Genomic DNA, 21,747 nt, shown 5'->3' with positions numbered 1-21,747 from the left:
ATATAACTGTGGGACATGTCAGTACAGGAGGTGGGACTGTGTGTCCATTATTATATATTATATATAACTGTGGGACGTGTCAGTACAGGAGGTGGGACTGTGTGTCCATTATTATATATTATATGTAATTGTGGGACGTGTCAGTACAGGAGGTGGTACTGTGTGTCCATTATTATATTATATAACTGTGGGATGTGTCAGTACAGGAGGTGGGACTGTGTGTCCATTATTATACATTATATATAACTGTGGGACGTGTCAGTACAGGAGCTGGGACTGTGTGTCCATTATTATATATTATATATAACAGTGGGATGTGTCAGTACAGGAGGTGGGACTGTGTGTCCATTATTATATTATATAACTGTGGGACATGTCAGTACAGGAGGTGGGACTGTGTGTCCATTATTATATATTATATATAACAGTGGGATGTGTCAGTACAGGAGGTGGGACTGTGTGTCCATTATTATATTATATAACTGTGGGACATGTCAGTACAGGAGGTGGGACTGTGTGTCCATTATTATATTATATAACTGTGGGACATGTCAGTACAGGAGGTGGGACTGTGTGTCCATTATTATATATTATATATAACTGTGGGATGTGTCAGTACAGGAGGTGGGACTGTGTGTCCATTATTATATTATATAACTGTGGGACATGTCAGTACAGGAGGTGGGACTGTGTGTCCATTATTATATATTATATATAACTGTCTACCCTGAGGCACAGTGTGGCTTTCGTGCAGAGAGATCGACTATTGACATGCTGTTCTCCCTTCGTCAGATACAGGAGAAATGCCGTGAACAACAGATGCCCCTCTACATTGCTTTCATTGATCTCACCAAAGCCTTTGACCTCGTCAGCAGACGTGGTCTCTTCAGACTACTAGAAAAGATCGGATGTCCACCAAAGCTACTAAGTATCATCACCTCATTCCATGACAATATGAAAGGCACAATTCAACATGGTGGCTCCTCATCAGAGCCCTTTCCTATCCTGAGTGGTGTGAAACAGGGCTGTGTTCTCGCACCCACACTTTTTGGGATTTTCTTCTCCCTGCTGCTTTCACATGCGTTCAAATCCTCTGAAGAAGGAATTTTCCTCCACACAAGATCAGGGGGCAGGTTGTTCAACCTTGCCCGTCTAAGAGCGAAGTCCAAAGTACGGAAAGTCCTCATCAGAGAACTCCTCTTTGCTGACGATGCTGCTTTAACATCTCACACTGAAGAATGCCTGCAGAGTCTCATCGACAGGTTTGCGTCTGCCTGCAATGAATTTGGCCTAACCATCAGCCTCAAGAAAACGAACATCATGGGGCAGGATGTCAGAAATGCTCCATCCATCAATATTGGCGACCACGCTCTGGAAGTGGTTCAAGAGTTCACCTACCTAGGCTCAACTATCACCAGTAACCTGTCTCTAGATGCAGAAATCAACAAGCGCATGGGTAAGGCTTCCACTGCTATGTTCAGACTGGCCAAGAGAGTGTGGGAAAATGGCGCACTGACACGGAACACAAAAGTCCGAGTGTATCAGGCCTGTGTCCTCAGTACCTTGCTCTACGGCAGCGAGGCCTGGACAACGTATGCCAGCCAAGAGCGACGTCTCAATTCATTCCATCTTCGCTGCCTTCGGAGAATACTTGGCATCAGGTGGCAGGACTATATCTCCAACACAGAAGTCCTTGAAGCGGCCAACACCCCCAGCTTATACACACTACTGAGTCAGCGGCGCTTGAGATGGCTTGGCCATGTGAGCCGCATGGAAGATGGCAGGATCCCCAAAGACACATTGTACAGCGAGCTCGCCACTGGTATCAGACCCACCGGCCGTCCATGTCTCCGTTATAAAGACGTCTGCAAACGCGACATGAAATCGTGTGACATTGATCACAAGTCGTGGGAGTCAGTTGCCAGCATTCGCCAGAGCTGGCGGGCAGCCATAAAGACAGGGCTAAATTGTGGCGAGTCGAAGAGACTTAGTAGTTGGCAGGAAAAAAGACAGAGGCGCAAGGGGAGAGCCAACTGTGCAACAGCCCCAACAAACAAATTTCTCTGCAGCACCTGTGGAAGAGCCTGTCACTCCAGAATTGGCCTTTATAGCCACTCCAGGCGCTGCTTCACAAACCACTGACCACCTCCAGGCGCGTATCCATTGTCTCTCGAGATAAGGAGGCCCAAAAGAATAACTGTGGGATGTGTCAGTACAGGAGGTGGGACTGTGTGTCCATTATTATATTATATAACTGTGGGACATGTCAGTACAGGAGGTGGGACTGTGTGTCCATTATTATATTATATAACTGTGGGACATGTCAGTACAGGAGGTGGGACTGTGTGTCCATTATTATATATTATATATAACTGTGGGATGTGTCAGTACAGGAGGTGGGACTGTGTGTCCATTATTATATTATATAACTGTGGGACATGTCAGTACAGGAGGTGGGACTGTGTATCCATTATTATATATTTTATATAACTGTGGGACATGTCAGTACAGGAGGTGGGACTGTGTGTCCATTATTATATATTATATATAACTGTGGGATGTGTCAGTACAGGAGGTGGGACTGTGTGTCCATTATTATATATTTTATATAACTGTGGGACATGTCAGTACAGGAGGTGGGACTGTGTATCCATTATTATATATTTTATATAACTGTGGGACATGTCAGTACAGGAGGTGGGACTGTGTGTCCATTATTATATATTATATATAACTGTGGGATGTGTCAGTACAGGAGGTGGGACTGTGTGTCCATTATTATATATTATATATAACTGTGGACGTGTCAGTACAGGAGGTGGGACTGTGTGTCCATTATTATATATTATATATAACTGTGGGACGTGTCAGTACAGGAGGTGGGACTGTGTGTCCATTATTATATATTATATATAACTGTGGACGTGTCAGTACAGGAGGTGGGACTGTGTGTCCATTATTATATATTATATATAACTGTGGGATGTGTCAGTACCGGAGGTGGGACTGTGTGTTCATTATTATATCTTATATAGAACTGTGGGACGTGTCAGTGCAGGAGGTGGGACTGTGTGTCCATTATTATATTATATAACTGTGGGACGTCTCAGTACAGGAGGTGGGACTGTGTGTCCATTATTATATATTATATATAACTGTGGGATGTGTCAGTACAGGAGGTGGGACTGTGTGTCCATTATTATATATTATATATAACTGTGGGACGTGTCAGTACAGGAGGTGGGACTGTGTGTCCATTATTATATATTATATATAACTGTGGGACGTGTCAGTACTGGAGGTGGGACTGTGTGTCCATTATTATATTATATAACTGTGGGACGTGTCAGTACAGGAGGTGGGACTGTGTGTCCATTATTATATATTATATATAACTGTGGGACATGTCAGTACAGGAGGTGGGACTGTGTGTCCATTATTATATATTATATATAACTTTGGGACGTGTCAGTACAGGAGGTGGGACTGTGTGTCCATTATTATATATTATATATAACTGTGGGATGTGTCAGTACAGGAGGTGGGACTGAGTGTCCATTATTATATATTATATATAACTGTGGGATGTGTCAGTCCAGGAGGTGAGACGGTGTGTCCATTATTATATATTATATATAACTGTGGGATGTGTCAGTCCAGGAGGTGGGACTGTGTGTCCATTATTATATATTATATATAACTGTGGGATGTGTCAGTACAGGAGGTGGGACCGTGTGTCCATTATTATATATTACATATAACTGTGGGATGTGTCAGTCCAGGAGGTGGGACTGTGTGTCCATTATTATATATTGTATATAACTGTGGGATATGTCAGTACATGAGGTGGGACTGTGTGTCCATTATTATATATTATATATAACTGTGGGATGTGTCAGTATACAGGAGGTGGGACTGTGTGTCCATTATTATATATTGTATATAACTGTGGGACGTGTCAGTGCAGGAGGTGGGACTGTGTGTCCATTATTATATATTGTATGTAACTGTGGGAAGTGTCAGTACAGGAGGTGGGACTGTGTGTCCATTATCATAAATTATATGTAACTGTGGGATGAGTCAGTACAGGAGGTGGGACTGCGTGTCCATTATCATATATTATATATAACTGTGGGATGTGTCAGTACAGGAGGTGGGACTGTGAGTCCATTATTTTTTATTATATATATCTGTGGGATGTGTCAGTACAGGCGGTGGGACTGTGTGTCCATTATTATATATTATATATAACTGTGGGATGTGTCAGTACAGGAGGTGGGACTGTGAGTCCATTATTTTTTATTATATATATCTGTGGGATGTGTCAGTACAGGCGGTGGGACTGTGTGTCCATTATTATATATTATATATAAGTGTGGGATGTGTCAGTACAGGAGGTGGGACTGTGTGTCCATTATTATATATTATATATAAGTGTGGGATGTGTCAGTACAGGAGGTGGGACTATGTGTCCATTATTATATATTATATATAACTGTGGGACGTGTCAGTACAGGAGATGGGACTGTGTGTCCATTATTATATATTATATATAACTGTGGGACGTGTCAGTACAGGAGATGGGACTGTGTGTCCATTATTATATATTATATATAACTGTGGGAGGTGTCAGTACAGGAGGTGGGACTGTGTGTCCATTATTATATTATATAACTGTGGGACGTGTCAGGACAGGAGGTGGGACTGTGTGTCCATTATTATATATTATATATAACTGTGGGACGTGTCAGTACAGGAGGTGGGACTGTGTGTCCATTATTATATCTTATATATAACTGTGGGACATGTCAGTACAGGAGGTGGGACTGTGTGTCCATTATTATATATTATATATAACTGTGGGACGTGTCAGTACAGGAGGTGGGACTGTGTGTCCATTATTATATATTATATGTAATTGTGGGACGTGTCAGTACAGGAGGTGGTACTGTGTGTCCATTATTATATTATATATCTGTGGGATGTGTCAGTACAGGAGGTGGGACTGTGTGTCCATTATTATACATTATATATAACTGTGGGACGTGTCAGTACAGGAGCTGGGACTGTGTGTCCATTATTATATATTATATATAACAGTGGGATGTGTCAGTACAGGAGGTGGGACTGTGTGTCCATTATTATATTATATAACTGTGGGACATGTCAGTACAGGAGGTGGGACTGTGTGTCCATTATTATATATTATATATAACAGTGGGATGTGTCAGTACAGGAGGTGGGACTGTGTGTCCATTATTATATTATATAACTGTGGGACATGTCAGTACAGGAGGTGGGACTGTGTGTCCATTATTATATTATATAACTGTGGGACATGTCAGTACAGGAGGTGGGACTGTGTGTCCATTATTATATATTATATATAACTGTGGGATGTGTCAGTACAGGAGGTGGGACTGTGTGTCCATTATTATATTATATAACTGTGGGACATGTCAGTACAGGAGGTGGGACTGTGTGTCCATTATTATATTATATAACTGTGGGACATGTCAGTACAGGAGGTGGGACTGTGTATCCATTATTATATATTTTATATAACTGTGGGATGTGTCAGTACAGGAGGTGGGACTGTGTGTCCATTATTATATATTATATATAACTGTGGACGTGTCAGTACAGGAGGTGGGACTGTGTGTCCATTATTATATATTATATATAACTGTGGGATGTGTCAGTACAGGAGGTGGGACTGTGTGTCCATTATTATATATTATATATAACTGTGGACGTGTCAGTACAGGAGGTGGGACTGTGTGTCCATTATTATATATTATATATAACTGTGGGACGTGTCAGTACAGGAGGTGGGACTGTGTGTCCATTATTATATATTATATATAACTGTGGACGTGTCAGTACAGGAGGTGGGACTGTGTGTCCATTATTATATATTATATATAACTGTGGGATGTGTCAGTACCGGAGGTGGGACTGTGTGTTCATTATTATATCTTATATAGAACTGTGGGACGTGTCAGTGCAGGAGGTGGGACTGTGTGTCCATTATTATATTATATAACTGTGGGACGTCTCAGTACAGGAGGTGGGACTGTGTGTCCATTATTATATATTATATATAACTGTGGGATGTGTCAGTACAGGAGGTGGGACTGTGTGTCCATTATTATATATTATATATAACTGTGGGACGTGTCAGTACAGGAGGTGGGACTGTGTGTCCATTATTATATATTATATATAACTGTGGGACGTGTCAGTCCAGGAGGTGGGACTGTGTGTCCATTATTATATTATATAACTGTGGGACGTGTCAGTACAGGAGGTGGGACTGTGTGTCCATTATTATATATTATATATAACTGTGGGACATGTCAGTACAGGAGGTGGGACTGTGTGTCCATTATTATATATTATATATAACTTTGGGACGTGTCAGTACAGGAGGTGGGACTGTGTGTCCATTATTATATATTATATATAACTGTGGGACATTTCAGTACAGGAGGTGGGACTGTGTGTCCATTATTATATATTATATATAACTGTGGAACGTTTCAGTACAGGAGGTGGGACTGTGTGTCCATTATTATATATTATATATAACTGTGGGACGTGTCAGTACAGGAGGTGGGACTGTGTGTCCATTATTATAGATTATATATAACTGTGGGACATGTCAGTACAGGAGGTGGGACTGTGTGTCCATTATTATATATTATATATAACTGTGGGACGTGTCAGTACAGGAGGTGGGACTGTGTGTCCATTATTATATATTATATGTAATTGTGGGACGTGTCAGTACAGGAGGTGGTACTGTGTGTCCATTATTATATTATATATCTGTGGGATGTGTCAGTACAGGAGGTGGGACTGTGTGTCCATTATTATACATTATATATAACTGTGGGACGTGTCAGTACAGGAGCTGGGACTGTGTGTCCATTATTATATATTATATATAACAGTGGGATGTGTCAGTACAGGAGGTGGGACTGTGTGTCCATTATTATATTATATAACTGTGGGACATGTCAGTACAGGAGGTGGGACTGTGTGTCCATTATTATATATTATATATAACAGTGGGATGTGTCAGTACAGGAGGTGGGACTGTGTGTCCATTATTATATTATATAACTGTGGGACATGTCAGTACAGGAGGTGGGACTGTGTGTCCATTATTATATTATATAACTGTGGGACATGTCAGTACAGGAGGTGGGACTGTGTGTCCATTATTATATATTATATATAACTGTGGGATGTGTCAGTACAGGAGGTGGGACTGTGTGTCCATTATTATATTATATAACTGTGGGACATGTCAGTACAGGAGGTGGGACTGTGTGTCCATTATTATATTATATAACTGTGGGACATGTCAGTACAGGAGGTGGGACTGTGTATCCATTATTATATATTTTATATAACTGTGGGATGTGTCAGTACAGGAGGTGGGACTGTGTGTCCATTATTATATATTATATATAACTGTGGACGTGTCAGTACAGGAGGTGGGACTGTGTGTCCATTATTATATATTATATATAACTGTGGGATGTGTCAGTACAGGAGGTGGGACTGTGTGTCCATTATTATATATTATATATAACTGTGGACGTGTCAGTACAGGAGGTGGGACTGTGTGTCCATTATTATATATTATATATAACTGTGGGACGTGTCAGTACAGGAGGTGGGACTGTGTGTCCATTATTATATATTATATATAACTGTGGACGTGTCAGTACAGGAGGTGGGACTGTGTGTCCATTATTATATATTATATATAACTGTGGGATGTGTCAGTACCGGAGGTGGGACTGTGTGTTCATTATTATATCTTATATAGAACTGTGGGACGTGTCAGTGCAGGAGGTGGGACTGTGTGTCCATTATTATATTATATAACTGTGGGACGTCTCAGTACAGGAGGTGGGACTGTGTGTCCATTATTATATATTATATATAACTGTGGGATGTGTCAGTACAGGAGGTGGGACTGTGTGTCCATTATTATATATTATATATAACTGTGGGACGTGTCAGTACAGGAGGTGGGACTGTGTGTCCATTATTATATATTATATATAACTGTGGGACGTGTCAGTCCAGGAGGTGGGACTGTGTGTCCATTATTATATTATATAACTGTGGGACGTGTCAGTACAGGAGGTGGGACTGTGTGTCCATTATTATATATTATATATAACTGTGGGACATGTCAGTACAGGAGGTGGGACTGTGTGTCCATTATTATATATTATATATAACTTTGGGACGTGTCAGTACAGGAGGTGGGACTGTGTGTCCATTATTATATATTATATATAACTGTGGGACATTTCAGTACAGGAGGTGGGACTGTGTGTCCATTATTATATATTATATATAACTGTGGAACGTTTCAGTACAGGAGGTGGGACTGTGTGTCCATTATTATATATTATATATAACTGTGGGACGTGTCAGTACAGGAGGTGGGACTGTGTGTCCATTATTATAGATTATATATAACTGTGGGATGTGTCAGTACAGGAGGTGGGACTGTGTGTCCATTATTATATATTATATATAACTGTGGGACGTGTCAGTACAGGAGGTGGGACTGTGTGTTCATTATTATATATTATATATAATTGTGGGATGTGTCAGTGCAGGAGGTGGGACTGTGTGTTCATTATTATATATTATATATAACTGTGGGATGTGTCAGTGCAGGAGGTGGGACTGTGTGTCCATTATTATATATTATATATAACTGTGGGATGTGTCAGTGCAGGAGGTGGGACTGTGTGTTCATTATTATATATTATATATAACTGTGGGACGTGTCAGTACAGGAGGTGGGACTGTGTGTTCATTATTATATATTATATATAACTGTGGGATGTGTCAGTACAGGAGGTGGGACTGTGTGTCCATTATTATATATTATATATAACTGTGGGACGTGTCAGTACAGGAGGTGGGACTGTGTGTCCATTATTATATATTATATATAACTGTGGGATGTGTCAGTGCAGGAGGTGGGACTGTGTGTCCATTATTATATATTATATATAACTGTGGGATGTGTCTGTGCAGGAGGTGGGACTGTGTGTCCATTATTATATATTATATATAACTGTGGGACGTGTCAGTACAGGAGGTGGGACTGTGTGTTCATTATTATATATTATATATAACTGTGGGATGTGTCAGTGCAGGAGGTGGGACTGTGTGTTCATTATTATATATTATATATAACTGTGGGATGTGTCAGTGCAGGAGGTGGGACTGTGTGTCCATTATTATATATTATATATAACTGTGGGATGTGTCAGTACAGGAGGTGGGACTGTGTGTTCATTATTATATATTATATATAACTGTGGGATGTGTCAGTACAGGAGGTGGGACTGTGTGTTCATTATTATATATTATATATAACTGTGGGATGTGTCAGTGCAGGAGGTGGGACTGTGTGTCCATTATTATATTATATATCTGTGGGATGTGTCAGTACAGGAGGTGGGACTGTGTGTCCATTATTATACATTATATATAACTGTGGGACGTGTCAGTACAGGAGCTGGGACTGTGTGTCCATTATTATATATTATATATAACAGTGGGATGTGTCAGTACAGGAGGTGGGACTGTGTGTCCATTATTATATTATATAACTGTGGGACATGTCAGTACAGGAGGTGGGACTGTGTGTCCATTATTATATATTATATATAACAGTGGGATGTGTCAGTACAGGAGGTGGGACTGTGTGTCCATTATTATATTATATAACTGTGGGACATGTCAGTACAGGAGGTGGGACTGTGTGTCCATTATTATATATTATATATAACAGTGGGATGTGTCAGTACAGGAGGTGGGACTGTGTGTCCATTATTATATTATATAACTGTGGGACATGTCAGTACAGGAGGTGGGACTGTGTGTCCATTATTATATTATATAACTGTGGGACATGTCAGTACAGGAGGTGGGACTGTGTGTCCATTATTATATATTATATATAACTGTGGGATGTGTCAGTACAGGAGGTGGGACTGTGTGTCCATTATTATATTATATAACTGTGGGACATGTCAGTACAGGAGGTGGGACTGTGTGTCCATTATTATATTATATAACTGTGGGACATGTCAGTACAGGAGGTGGGACTGTGTATCCATTATTATATATTTTATATAACTGTGGGATGTGTCAGTACAGGAGGTGGGACTGTGTGTCCATTATTATATATTATATATAACTGTGGACGTGTCAGTACAGGAGGTGGGACTGTGTGTCCATTATTATATATTATATATAACTGTGGGATGTGTCAGTACAGGAGGTGGGACTGTGTGTCCATTATTATATATTATATATAACTGTGGACGTGTCAGTACAGGAGGTGGGACTGTGTGTCCATTATTATATATTATATATAACTGTGGGACGTGTCAGTACAGGAGGTGGGACTGTGTGTCCATTATTATATATTATATATAACTGTGGACGTGTCAGTACAGGAGGTGGGACTGTGTGTCCATTATTATATATTATATATAACTGTGGGATGTGTCAGTACCGGAGGTGGGACTGTGTGTTCATTATTATATCTTATATAGAACTGTGGGACGTGTCAGTGCAGGAGGTGGGACTGTGTGTCCATTATTATATTATATAACTGTGGGACGTCTCAGTACAGGAGGTGGGACTGTGTGTCCATTATTATATATTATATATAACTGTGGGATGTGTCAGTACAGGAGGTGGGACTGTGTGTCCATTATTATATATTATATATAACTGTGGGACGTGTCAGTACAGGAGGTGGGACTGTGTGTCCATTATTATATATTATATATAACTGTGGGACGTGTCAGTCCAGGAGGTGGGACTGTGTGTCCATTATTATATTATATAACTGTGGGACGTGTCAGTACAGGAGGTGGGACTGTGTGTCCATTATTATATATTATATATAACTGTGGGACATGTCAGTACAGGAGGTGGGACTGTGTGTCCATTATTATATATTATATATAACTTTGGGACGTGTCAGTACAGGAGGTGGGACTGTGTGTCCATTATTATATATTATATATAACTGTGGGACATTTCAGTACAGGAGGTGGGACTGTGTGTCCATTATTATATATTATATATAACTGTGGAACGTTTCAGTACAGGAGGTGGGACTGTGTGTCCATTATTATATATTATATATAACTGTGGGACGTGTCAGTACAGGAGGTGGGACTGTGTGTCCATTATTATAGATTATATATAACTGTGGGATGTGTCAGTACAGGAGGTGGGACTGTGTGTCCATTATTATATATTATATATAACTGTGGGACGTGTCAGTACAGGAGGTGGGACTGTGTGTTCATTATTATATATTATATATAATTGTGGGATGTGTCAGTGCAGGAGGTGGGACTGTGTGTTCATTATTATATATTATATATAACTGTGGGATGTGTCAGTGCAGGAGGTGGGACTGTGTGTCCATTATTATATATTATATATAACTGTGGGATGTGTCAGTGCAGGAGGTGGGACTGTGTGTTCATTATTATATATTATATATAACTGTGGGACGTGTCAGTACAGGAGGTGGGACTGTGTGTTCATTATTATATATTATATATAACTGTGGGATGTGTCAGTACAGGAGGTGGGACTGTGTGTCCATTATTATATATTATATATAACTGTGGGACGTGTCAGTACAGGAGGTGGGACTGTGTGTCCATTATTATATATTATATATAACTGTGGGATGTGTCAGTGCAGGAGGTGGGACTGTGTGTCCATTATTATATATTATATATAACTGTGGGATGTGTCTGTGCAGGAGGTGGGACTGTGTGTCCATTATTATATATTATATATAACTGTGGGACGTGTCAGTACAGGAGGTGGGACTGTGTGTTCATTATTATATATTATATATAACTGTGGGATGTGTCAGTGCAGGAGGTGGGACTGTGTGTTCATTATTATATATTATATATAACTGTGGGATGTGTCAGTACAGGAGGTGGGACTGTGTGTTCATTATTATATATTATATATAACTGTGGGATGTGTCAGTACAGGAGGTGGGACTGTGTGTTCATTATTATATATTATATATAACTGTGGGATGTGTCAGTGCAGGAGGTGGGACTGTGTGTCCATTATTATATATTATATATAACTGTGGGATGTGTCAGTACAGGAGGTGGGACTGTGTGTTCATTATTATATATTATATATAACTGTGGGATGTGTCAGTACAGGAGGTGGGACTGTGTGTTCATTATTATATATTATATATAACTGTGGGATGTGTCAGTGCAGGAGGTGGGACTGTGTGTTCATTATTATATATTATATATAACTGTGGGATGTGTCAGTACAGGAGGTGGGACTGTGTGTATTGAGGTTTTTGTACGGCTCTGTCTCACTGTGTAGAGGGAAGCTGTAATATTGCTGACAGTAATAATCTGCGACATCCTCATTCTGTACATTACTGATTGTCAGAGTGAATTTGAGGTTCTGTTGACTGCCGGTGAACCGTTCCGATATTCCTGTGTATCGAGTTGTTGCAGCATAGATCAGGGGAGTGGGTTTCTGACCGTCTCGCTGCTGATACCAAGCTACATATTTGCTAACGGACTGGCTGGCCGTACAGGTGATCGTTGCGGTCTGTCCCAGTGTCACTGACAGTGCCGGTGGAGACTGGGTCATGATGATGGTGTCTCCACTGATACCTGAGGGGTAATAGAGAAACAGAGTGAAGTAAGAACTGTCACAGAAAGACCCTGTAAAATGAGATATTATTAGAGACAGTGACCGCTCCTCATGTTTCAGCATTTTCACTCCAATCACAAGTCAGTAGAATTGGACTGAAATAAACAGCAGGAAAATATTAAACGTGGAAGGAGAGAGATTTGTACCTGCGACGCAGAATGCCAGAGGCCAGATCAGCTGGATGGGTGAAATCATGGTGCCTGCTCCTGTCTCTGTGCCTGGTTACTGATAAACTCTCCCTTCACTGGGCTCTGCTTTATAAAGCTGCAGCCTGTGAGAGTCTGACTGCCTGTTTCTCAGTATGTAAATGGTATCACCCAGAGAAAGGCACGTCAGCAACTCTCACTTCCTCTTCTCTCTCCCTCTTCCACCCTCCCTCTCACTCTCCCTCTCCTCCCTCCCTCTTCCTCACTCTCCCTCTCCTCCCTCTGTCTCCCTGTCTTCCTCTTCCACCCTCTGACTCTCCCTCTTCTCCCTCTTTTCCTCTTCCTGTCTCCCTCCCTTCCTCTTCCTCACTCTCCCTCTCCTCCCTCTCTTCCTCTTCCTCACTCTCACTCTCCTCCCTCTTTTCCTCTTCCTCTGTCTCCCTCTCTTCCTCTTCCTCACTCTCCCTCTCCTCCCTCTCTTCCTCTGTCTCCCTCTCTTCCTCTTCCTCACTCTCCCTCTCCTCCCTCTCTTCCTCTTCCTCACTCTCCCTCTCCTCCTTCTCTTCCACTTCCTCTGTCTCCCTCTCTCACGATCCCTCTCCCTCACTCACTCTCTTTCTCTCCCCTTCTCTCTATCCTTGTCTCTGTTTTGCTCTTTTGTGCTCTTTCTTTGTCATCCTCTCTTTCTGCCTCTCTCTCTCTGTTACTCTGTCTCACTGGCCTGGATTTTAAGGCTCCCTCGACATTGTGATCCCTGGTGGGAGATCCTGAAGTTGGCTCCGGATGAGGCCACCACGGACCTTGACGCCGGCAGAGCTACTCCCGATCCTCCCGGTGACGGGGAGGCTCCGTGCCGACCACCCGGCCGCTGGGCGACAGGACCACAATTTAAACATTTAAATCAATAATATTAATGAATTTAAATCGACTCACCCGTGATCTTGAGGGTCCGTCACAGTGTCGCACCTTCAGAACCCTGTCTTGGGAAACAAGGCACCACACTGGTGGGGAGGTGGGAGCAGGTCAGTTTCTCAGTGCAGGAGTTGGGGGGGAAACAGGGTCAAATAAACAGCAGGATGGAGGGGATGGTGGGAATTTTCTGTCATTTTCTGAACTCGCTGACGAGCTCATAGAATCCAGCACATTGTTTCTCCTCTCTCTGTCTCTCTCTCTCTCTCTGTCTCTCTCTCTGTCTCTCATTCTCTCTCTCACCCTCTTTTTCTATCTCCCTCTCCCTCTCTCTGTCTCAGTTTTCGAGCCTCTGGGCTGAATTTTACCAGCCCCTCCACTCGCGGGTCACAGCGCTGGGGCAGGTAAAATTATGTGGGGAGTCGCCCGCCTCGACCCCCCATGTTGTGGAGAAGGGCTCGCCGCATATTACCAGTGGCGAGGGGACATTGGTGCCACCGCCCACTGCCACCTGGCAGCAGGACCTTCATCTCCATATTAAAATGAACCTTAATGATATGTAAATAAACTTACCTGCAGGTGCGGCTGTCCCACACCGATTTTACCACCACCGTTCATACCTCGCGCACCTTCGGAACTCCGTACGGAATTCCCAGGCGGGAACCTGGTGGATAGCGGGGAGGAATAAAACTTTCAGGGCGGGAGGGGTGGGGGAGCGGGGGAGCGGGGAAAACAATTTTGATTGGATGTGGGGATGGTGGGAAGAGGTTGAAGGGTAAAAGATTGAAGGTTGGGGTGAAAGTTCAGGTATTTGAAAAAGCCAGTTGTTGATCATTTCGGGCAATGAAATGACCATTGGGGAGTTGGGGAAGGGCTTCCATCACAAAGATTTTTATTTAATAAAGTTTTACAATAATACACCTTTATTTAAATGAGCCCCTATGTGTAATTTCGCGGGGGCTCCGGGACGACACATCTGCACAGTCTACATCCCGACAACACTCATAAAATTCATCCTTGGATTTCTATCACCCTGTTCGTCCACCTCTCTGTATCTCTCTCAGTTATACTTTCACCCTCCTCTCTCTCATTGCATATCTGTCTTTCACATTCTTCCCATCTCGCTCTCCCTGTTTTGCTCTCCTCCCTGTCGCTCTGTCTCTTTCTCATTCTCTCTCATTTCTGGTCTCTCTCTCCCATTGCGTTTCTCTCTCCCTCTTTCCCTGTCTCTATCTCTCTGTCTTTGTTCCTCTGCCGACTCATCTCTCTCTCCCACCCTCCATTGTTCTGTAATTCTGTAACTGATCTCTATAACAGGAGTTATTACTGGAGACTGGAACACTTTGAGGCCTGGTGCAGCAGTTAAATGCCTCCCCCTCTCTCTTTCTCTCACTCTGTCTCACAGCCTCCACCTCTCTCTCTTTCCCACAGTCTCCCAGGTGGAGCACAGTTAAATGAAGGGTAAAACTCCCTCTGCTCTGCCCCATCAATGGTTGTTAATTCTTGACCCCAGAAACATGCCTTCTCCTGGAGTAAGGCCCCATTCCCCACAGTGACCATGCTTTGACCTCTCTCAGTAAGACTGGCAGATTATTGTCAAATTTAGGGCAGTTCTGTGCTGTTGGTCTATTCTCACTGGGACTGGTTTGGACAGAAAGCTCATTTCGTGAAGGCCCAGCAGAGAGAGGAGATCCTCACCCCATCAGTGTGAGCTGGAGGGACAGGATAGGGTCTGACCCACTGCCCCATCCTGTCAGCTCATAACATGTTCTAATCCCTTCCCGTCTCCATCCCTTTCCATGGTCAGGCTCCGGGTCATGGGGTTTTACTGGGATGAGGGGTCGACAATCACACATTTACAACATGAAGGAGCTTTGCTTCACATCAACCATGGTGACCATGTTCCACTGGACCTCCAATAGGGACCAGTAAACATGGGCCTCCTTCTCACTGGACCTCCAATAGGGAACAGTAAACATGGGCCTCCTTCCCACTGGACCCTCCAATAGGGACCAGTAAACATGGGCCTCCTTCCCACTGGACCCTTCAATAGGGACCAGTAAGCATGGGCCTCCTTCCCACTGGACCCTCCAATCGGGACCAGTAAACATGGGCCTCCTTCCCACTGGGCATCCAATAGGGACCAGTAAACATGGGCCTCCTTCCCACTGAACCCTCCAATCGGGACCAATAAACATGGGCCTCCTTCCCACTGGACCCTTCAATAGGGACCAGTAAACATGGGCCTCCTTCCCACTGGGCATCCAATAGGGACCAGTAAACATGGGCCTCCTTCCCACTGGGCATCCAATAGGGACCAGTAAACATGGGCCTCCTTCCCACTGGGCCTCCAATAGGGACCAGCAAACATGGGCCTCCTTCCCACTGGGCCTCCAATAGGGACCAGTAAACACGGGCCTCCTTCCCACTGGACCCTCCAATAGGGACCAGTAAACATGGGCCTCCTTCCCACTGGACCCTCCAATAGGGACCAGTAAACATGGGCCTTCTTCCCACTGGGCATCCAATAGGGACCAGTAAACATGGGCCTCCTTCCCACTGGGCATCCAATAGGGACCAGTAAACATGGGCCTCCTTCCCACTGGCCCTCCAGTAGGGACCAGCAAACATGGGCCTCCTTCCCACTGGGCCTAAAGTAGTTGAGCTTCAAACCCCACATCCTCTCCATCATGTGAGCCTCTTATTTCTGTCCCCACAACATTGCCTGTCTCTACACTACATCAGCCCCTTGACCACACAAACCCTTATCCCTGCTCATCTTGTCTCCAAACTTGATTATTCCCATGTCTGCTGCCGGCTTCTTTCATCCACTCTCCATAAACCCCGACTTGTCTGAAATGCAGTGGTCAGTACACTGTCTGACACCAAGTGCCGTTCCAACACTACCCCTGACCTCACTGACCTACTACCCTGACCTCACTGACCTCTGTTTCCCTCCTCCCTACCCTCTGCCTCCTGCTGCAGACTCACATTCCCTCCCTCACTCTTCCATCTTCTAACTCGCCTCTCCTGCCCATCGCTGCTTCCTTCATCCCACCATGGACAGCAGAGCCTTCAGATGCCTCGGCCCTGCTCTCTGAACTCCCGCCATTAATCCCTCCCCCTCTCCAGGTCTCTCTCTGCTCCATCAAACTCCATCCTTTCACCCAAGACTTTGATCACTCTTCCGAAAGTCTCCTCACCCCCTACCCCGTTCCTCTTACTGTGGCTCTGTGAAGCATCTTGTGATGTTTTGTACTTTAAAGGTGCTATATAAATGCAAGTTGTGTGTGGATTTCAGGTGGGGACAGAATTGGACACAGTTGTGATGGCCCCTGCAGTCAAATATCCTGCTAACAGGGTCCAGGTTTACACATGTAGGCTGGGATTTTGTTGAGGTCCCGATGTCGGGATCCGTGGCGGGGAATGGTGGCGGGGGGGCCGGAAGATCATTCTGACAGCGGCCGGACACGGAGTCCGACGCCAGGAGTGTCGGACCCGATCTTCCTGGTGGTGACGTGGCTCCAGGGCGGTCCCTCCGCTGCTGGGTGATGGGATCCGACTTTACATATTTAAATTAAGTAAATGAATAAATTTAAATAAAATCAACAGCAATCTTCCCGGCTGCCCGCGATCTTCCGAGTGGCGGCCGGCACTCACACCTTCACTTCCCCGTCCAGGGAAAACTAGCACCACCGAGGTGGGGATGGGGGGAGACTTAGGACCTTTAGTGCAGTGAGAGGGGGATCAGGATCCAATCAGCATTAATAGTGTAGGGGAGGGTGGGAAGGGGTGACCTCTGAACTTTGATCAGTTTGGGGGGAAAGGTCAAGTCTTGCTGGTAAGTGTTTTGTTGGGGGAGAGGAGGACAACCATTACATTTAATTGTTATTGGGGGGAAGGGGCGAGAGTTTATTTTGCAGTTCATTGGGTGGGGAGGGGTTAGGCCATTAAAAATGTAAATGTAGCAGCAGGACTGGCTGTCCTTTCAAAATGGCACCAGCGCCTGTGTAAAGGCAGCTGATGCTGTTGCCAGCGTCGCAGAGCACCCACCCTCCACGTGATTGAGGGGGCAGCACGACCATCGTTTTATGTTGGGCCACCGTGCGGTCGATCGTGGTAGCATGGCGGCACGGGGACCACATGTGTGACCATCATATTGTTCACCCACAGAATGGGGAAGTGGGTGAGGTAGGAATGTGCTGTCGGGGTCCATGGAACTGTTACCCCAGCATGAAGTGTCCCTCAGGAGGGGAGAGGGAATGTTCCGAGTCCTGAGCTCCATTTCCCACACCAGGCATTTTGTCTTCCAATGAATGAATGAGATGCCAATTTCGAGCCCAGGTTAGGGACAGTCTCGTACTGTGGGCCCAGGTCTAGAAGAGGGAATTGGAGATAGACCTGAAAAGGAAAGATTTGCTGGGTTATGGGGCTGGAGAGGGGCAGTGGGAGGAATTGGGTAGCTCACAGGCACGATGGGCTGAATGGCCTCCTTCTGTGCTGTAAGATTCTAGGTAGTGTGTGCGGTTCACAGTTTTGTCCCGTGTCATTAACAAACGTCCAGCTGCTCCGAGCTCCTTCTTTCACTTCCTCTGTTAGTTAAGTTTCAATCTTCCGATCTGACAGTCTTTGCAGTTATTTTTTACATTGGGGATTTCTGCTGTGGTCTGAGTCTCTAATAATAACCGTCCAATCAAAGAAAATAACAGCAGCTAAGACCAGTCAGCACTGAGGACCCAGTCTCACTGGGGAACACATTGGGAAGATCAAAGCCATTGTCTTCAGTTCCTGGTACAAACTCCATCCCTCTCCCTGAACACTGTCTGCTGCCGAACCAGACTCTTTACAACCTTAGTCTCATCTTTGACCCTGATCTGACCCCAAATCCTCCACATCTCAATGATTATCCACTTCCCCCTCTGTAACATTGCCCATCTCTGCCCCTCCCTCACTCCTTCCACTACTGAAACTCTTCTTCATGTCTTTGTCACCTCTAACTTTACTATTCCAGTGTTCTCCTGACCAGACTGCCATCCTCCACTCTCTGTATTCTTCAGCTCATCCGAAGCTCTGCTCTCTCTATCCTGTTCCAAACCAAGTCCTGTTCACCATCACCCCCGTCCATGCTGACCTACATTGGGCTTCCATCCCCAAACACCCTCAAATTTCAATGTAAAATTCTACTCTCTGGATTTAAATCCCTCCGTAGTCTTAACCCACCCCCCATATCTAGAACCTCCTTTAACCTTGGTCTCCTTGAAACACTTCACCCTCCTTAAAACCCACATCTTTAACCAAGCATTTGGTCACCCCTCCTAATCTCTCTGTATTACTTGTGTCTGTTTTCCTGATGTCATGTGAGGTGGCGTGCGATGTTTCTCTACATTAAAGAGGTGACTTGTTGCTGATATATATCGATGATTTGGTCTTGGACAGAGGGAGCACGATCATTGGAATGTGCTGATTACACAGAAGGAGAGGTTTGACAAACAGGGAGGAGAAGAGACAAAGACTCGGGGAGAGGGATCAGGGAAGGGACAGATCGGAGACTGACACAATTCAATGGCGAGGGGTTTGAGATGATGGGTTTTGGAAGGAAAAGGAGTGAAAAGCTGATGAAGGATGTGTAGAAGCAGAGAGATCTCGGGTTCAATTACATCATTCCTTGAAAGTGGAAATGCAGATCGATAAACCCTTGAATTAAAACAATCAACAGCGTTTGGAAACTAAAAACTACAGATAGTAGAAATCTGAAATCAAAACCGAGAATTCACTAAACATTCAGCAGCCTCTCGGGGATTAAACTTCAGGTTTTTATTCAAATTGTATTCAATAAACATGTGAATCTGAGGAGAATACAGGACTATGGGGATAGAGCAGGGTAGTGGGATTGGGAATATAGGAACAGGAGGAGGCTGTTCAGCCCATCGAGCCTGTTCTATCCTCCAGTTAGATCATCTGATCTGTATCTGATCTCCATCTCCCTGCCTTGGTCCCATACCCCACAATACCCCGACCCAACAAAATCTATCAAGCTCATTGTTAAATGTTTAAATTGATCTTCAGCCTCAACAGCTTTATGAGGGAGAGAGTTCCCGATTTCCACTCGCCTTTATGTGAAGAAATGCCTCCTGACATCACCCCGAGCTCTAATATTAAGATTATGTCCCCTTGTTCTCGACTCCCCCACCAGAGGAAACAGTTTCTCGCCATCTCTCCGAATCATCTTAATCCTTTATTCATCTTAAATACCTCAATGAGATCACCCCTGAATTCACATTCCCCCATCACTGTGATCACTGACCTACATTGGCTCCTGTTCCAGCAACACCTCGATGTTGCCTCATCTTGCCTCACATTATCCCTACTCTCTGTCTCCTACCTCCTAACCAATTCCTTACCCATGTCAAAAGGTTTCCTCACATTCCATATGCTTCTATTTTGCGAACAGTCTCTTGTGTGGAACCTTCTCAAATGCCTTCTGGAAATCCATATAAATAACATCCATAGACATTCCCTTATCTACCACATTAGTGACCTCTTCAAAAAATACAACTCGATTAGTTAAACATGTTTCACCCTTTTTAAATCCGTGCTGACTCTCTCTGATCAGTTTCTATTTGTCAGTCATTCTGTCCCTAATACCAGATTCAAATAACTTCCCCACAACAGATATTAAACTGAGATGTTAGTCGTGAATTACTCGAGCAAACAGCTGGCAGAGAGACGAGAGTCTGAACGGCCTCCTCCTGTGCTGTAGAATTATACGGCTCTTTGGCTGAAACATGTGGATTGGAACAGGAGGTGTGCTGGAGTTTAAACAATGAGTTAAATGTGGACGTAGTGTCATTCGTGGGTAATGCACAGTCTGCATTGTGTCCATTGACCGTCTCTAAAAGATGTCTTTCTCTTTTTCCCTTTTCAGATCCAGGGCTGTAATTAAGGAGCTGAAAGAATATTTAGTGAAGAAGTTTCCGGACGGTGCGGTGTGTGTGAAGGTGTTCGGCAGTGACTGATGATGACAGCTCCTTGTTCAGTCTGCTCCGCCCTCACCACTGATCAAGCAATGTAACCTCCTGTCACACTGAGTGAAATTACAATCGATATCATAGTGTCAGTCACAGAAAACAACAGCATCACAGTCTGAGTCACTGGGACAGACATCACTGCCTCAAATCAAAGAACAGATCCCTAATCCCCTCTCACCATGTTCATAAACCATACAGCAGTGAAAATATACTGACAAACACCACCTTATATTAAACACTCACATCCATAGAACACCTTCAGAGGTAGAAGATGGGATAGAGATTGAGAGAGAGAAAAAGAGAGAGTGAGATGGAGAGAGAGAGAGAGGGAGTGAGAGGGAGTGAGATGGAGACAGAGACTCTGTGTCAGCTCTTGTACATGGAAGAGTGAAGAAGTCTTATTGCAGTTGGATCGGACCTTGCTGAGACCACACCTGGAGAACTGTGGCCAGTTTTGGTCTCTTGACCAAAGGAAGGATATTCTGGCCTTGGAAGGAGAGCAGCAAAGATTCACCAGATTGATTCCTGGGATGCGGGGATTGTCCTATGAGGAGAGATTGAGTAGACTGGGATATTATTCCCTGAAATGTAGAAGAATGAGAGGTGATCTGATTGAAAGATATACAATTTTTAATGTGATTGACAGGGTAGATACTGGGAGGATGTTTTCCCCTGGCTGGGGAATCTAGAACTAGGGGTCACAGTCTCAGAATAAGGGGTCGGCCATTTCGGACTGAGATCAGGATAAAGTTCTTCAACTCAAGGGGTTGTGAATCTTTGGAATTCTGTTTCCCAGAGAGCAGTGGATGCTCAGTCATTGAAGACAGGAGTCTATAGATCCGGAGTGCGCCTGTTCCTGCCCAATTTCTAATACAATG

At 44.1% G+C, this 21,747-nt stretch overlaps 1 gene segment (V, D, J or C); it reads right to left on the bottom strand.

The window, feature by feature from the left end:
* Positions 1-13,055, bottom strand: part of LOC137373136 (Ig kappa chain V region Mem5-like) — a 71,709-nt gene extending 58,654 nt beyond the window's left edge. The window contains 2 exon segments of the V gene segment in view: positions 12,447-12,746; positions 12,933-13,055. Of these exon segments, the coding sequence occupies positions 12,447-12,746; positions 12,933-12,981 (349 nt within the window).
* Positions 13,056-21,747: the final 8,692 nt, after the last annotated feature.

This window comes from Heterodontus francisci, chromosome 8 (genome assembly GCF_036365525.1).
Source record: "Heterodontus francisci isolate sHetFra1 chromosome 8, sHetFra1.hap1, whole genome shotgun sequence".
In the NCBI taxonomy this organism is placed as follows: Eukaryota; Metazoa; Chordata; class Chondrichthyes; order Heterodontiformes; family Heterodontidae; genus Heterodontus; species Heterodontus francisci.
The sequence above is the reverse complement of the archived record's forward strand: the minus strand, read 5'-3'. Positions and strand labels throughout refer to the sequence as shown.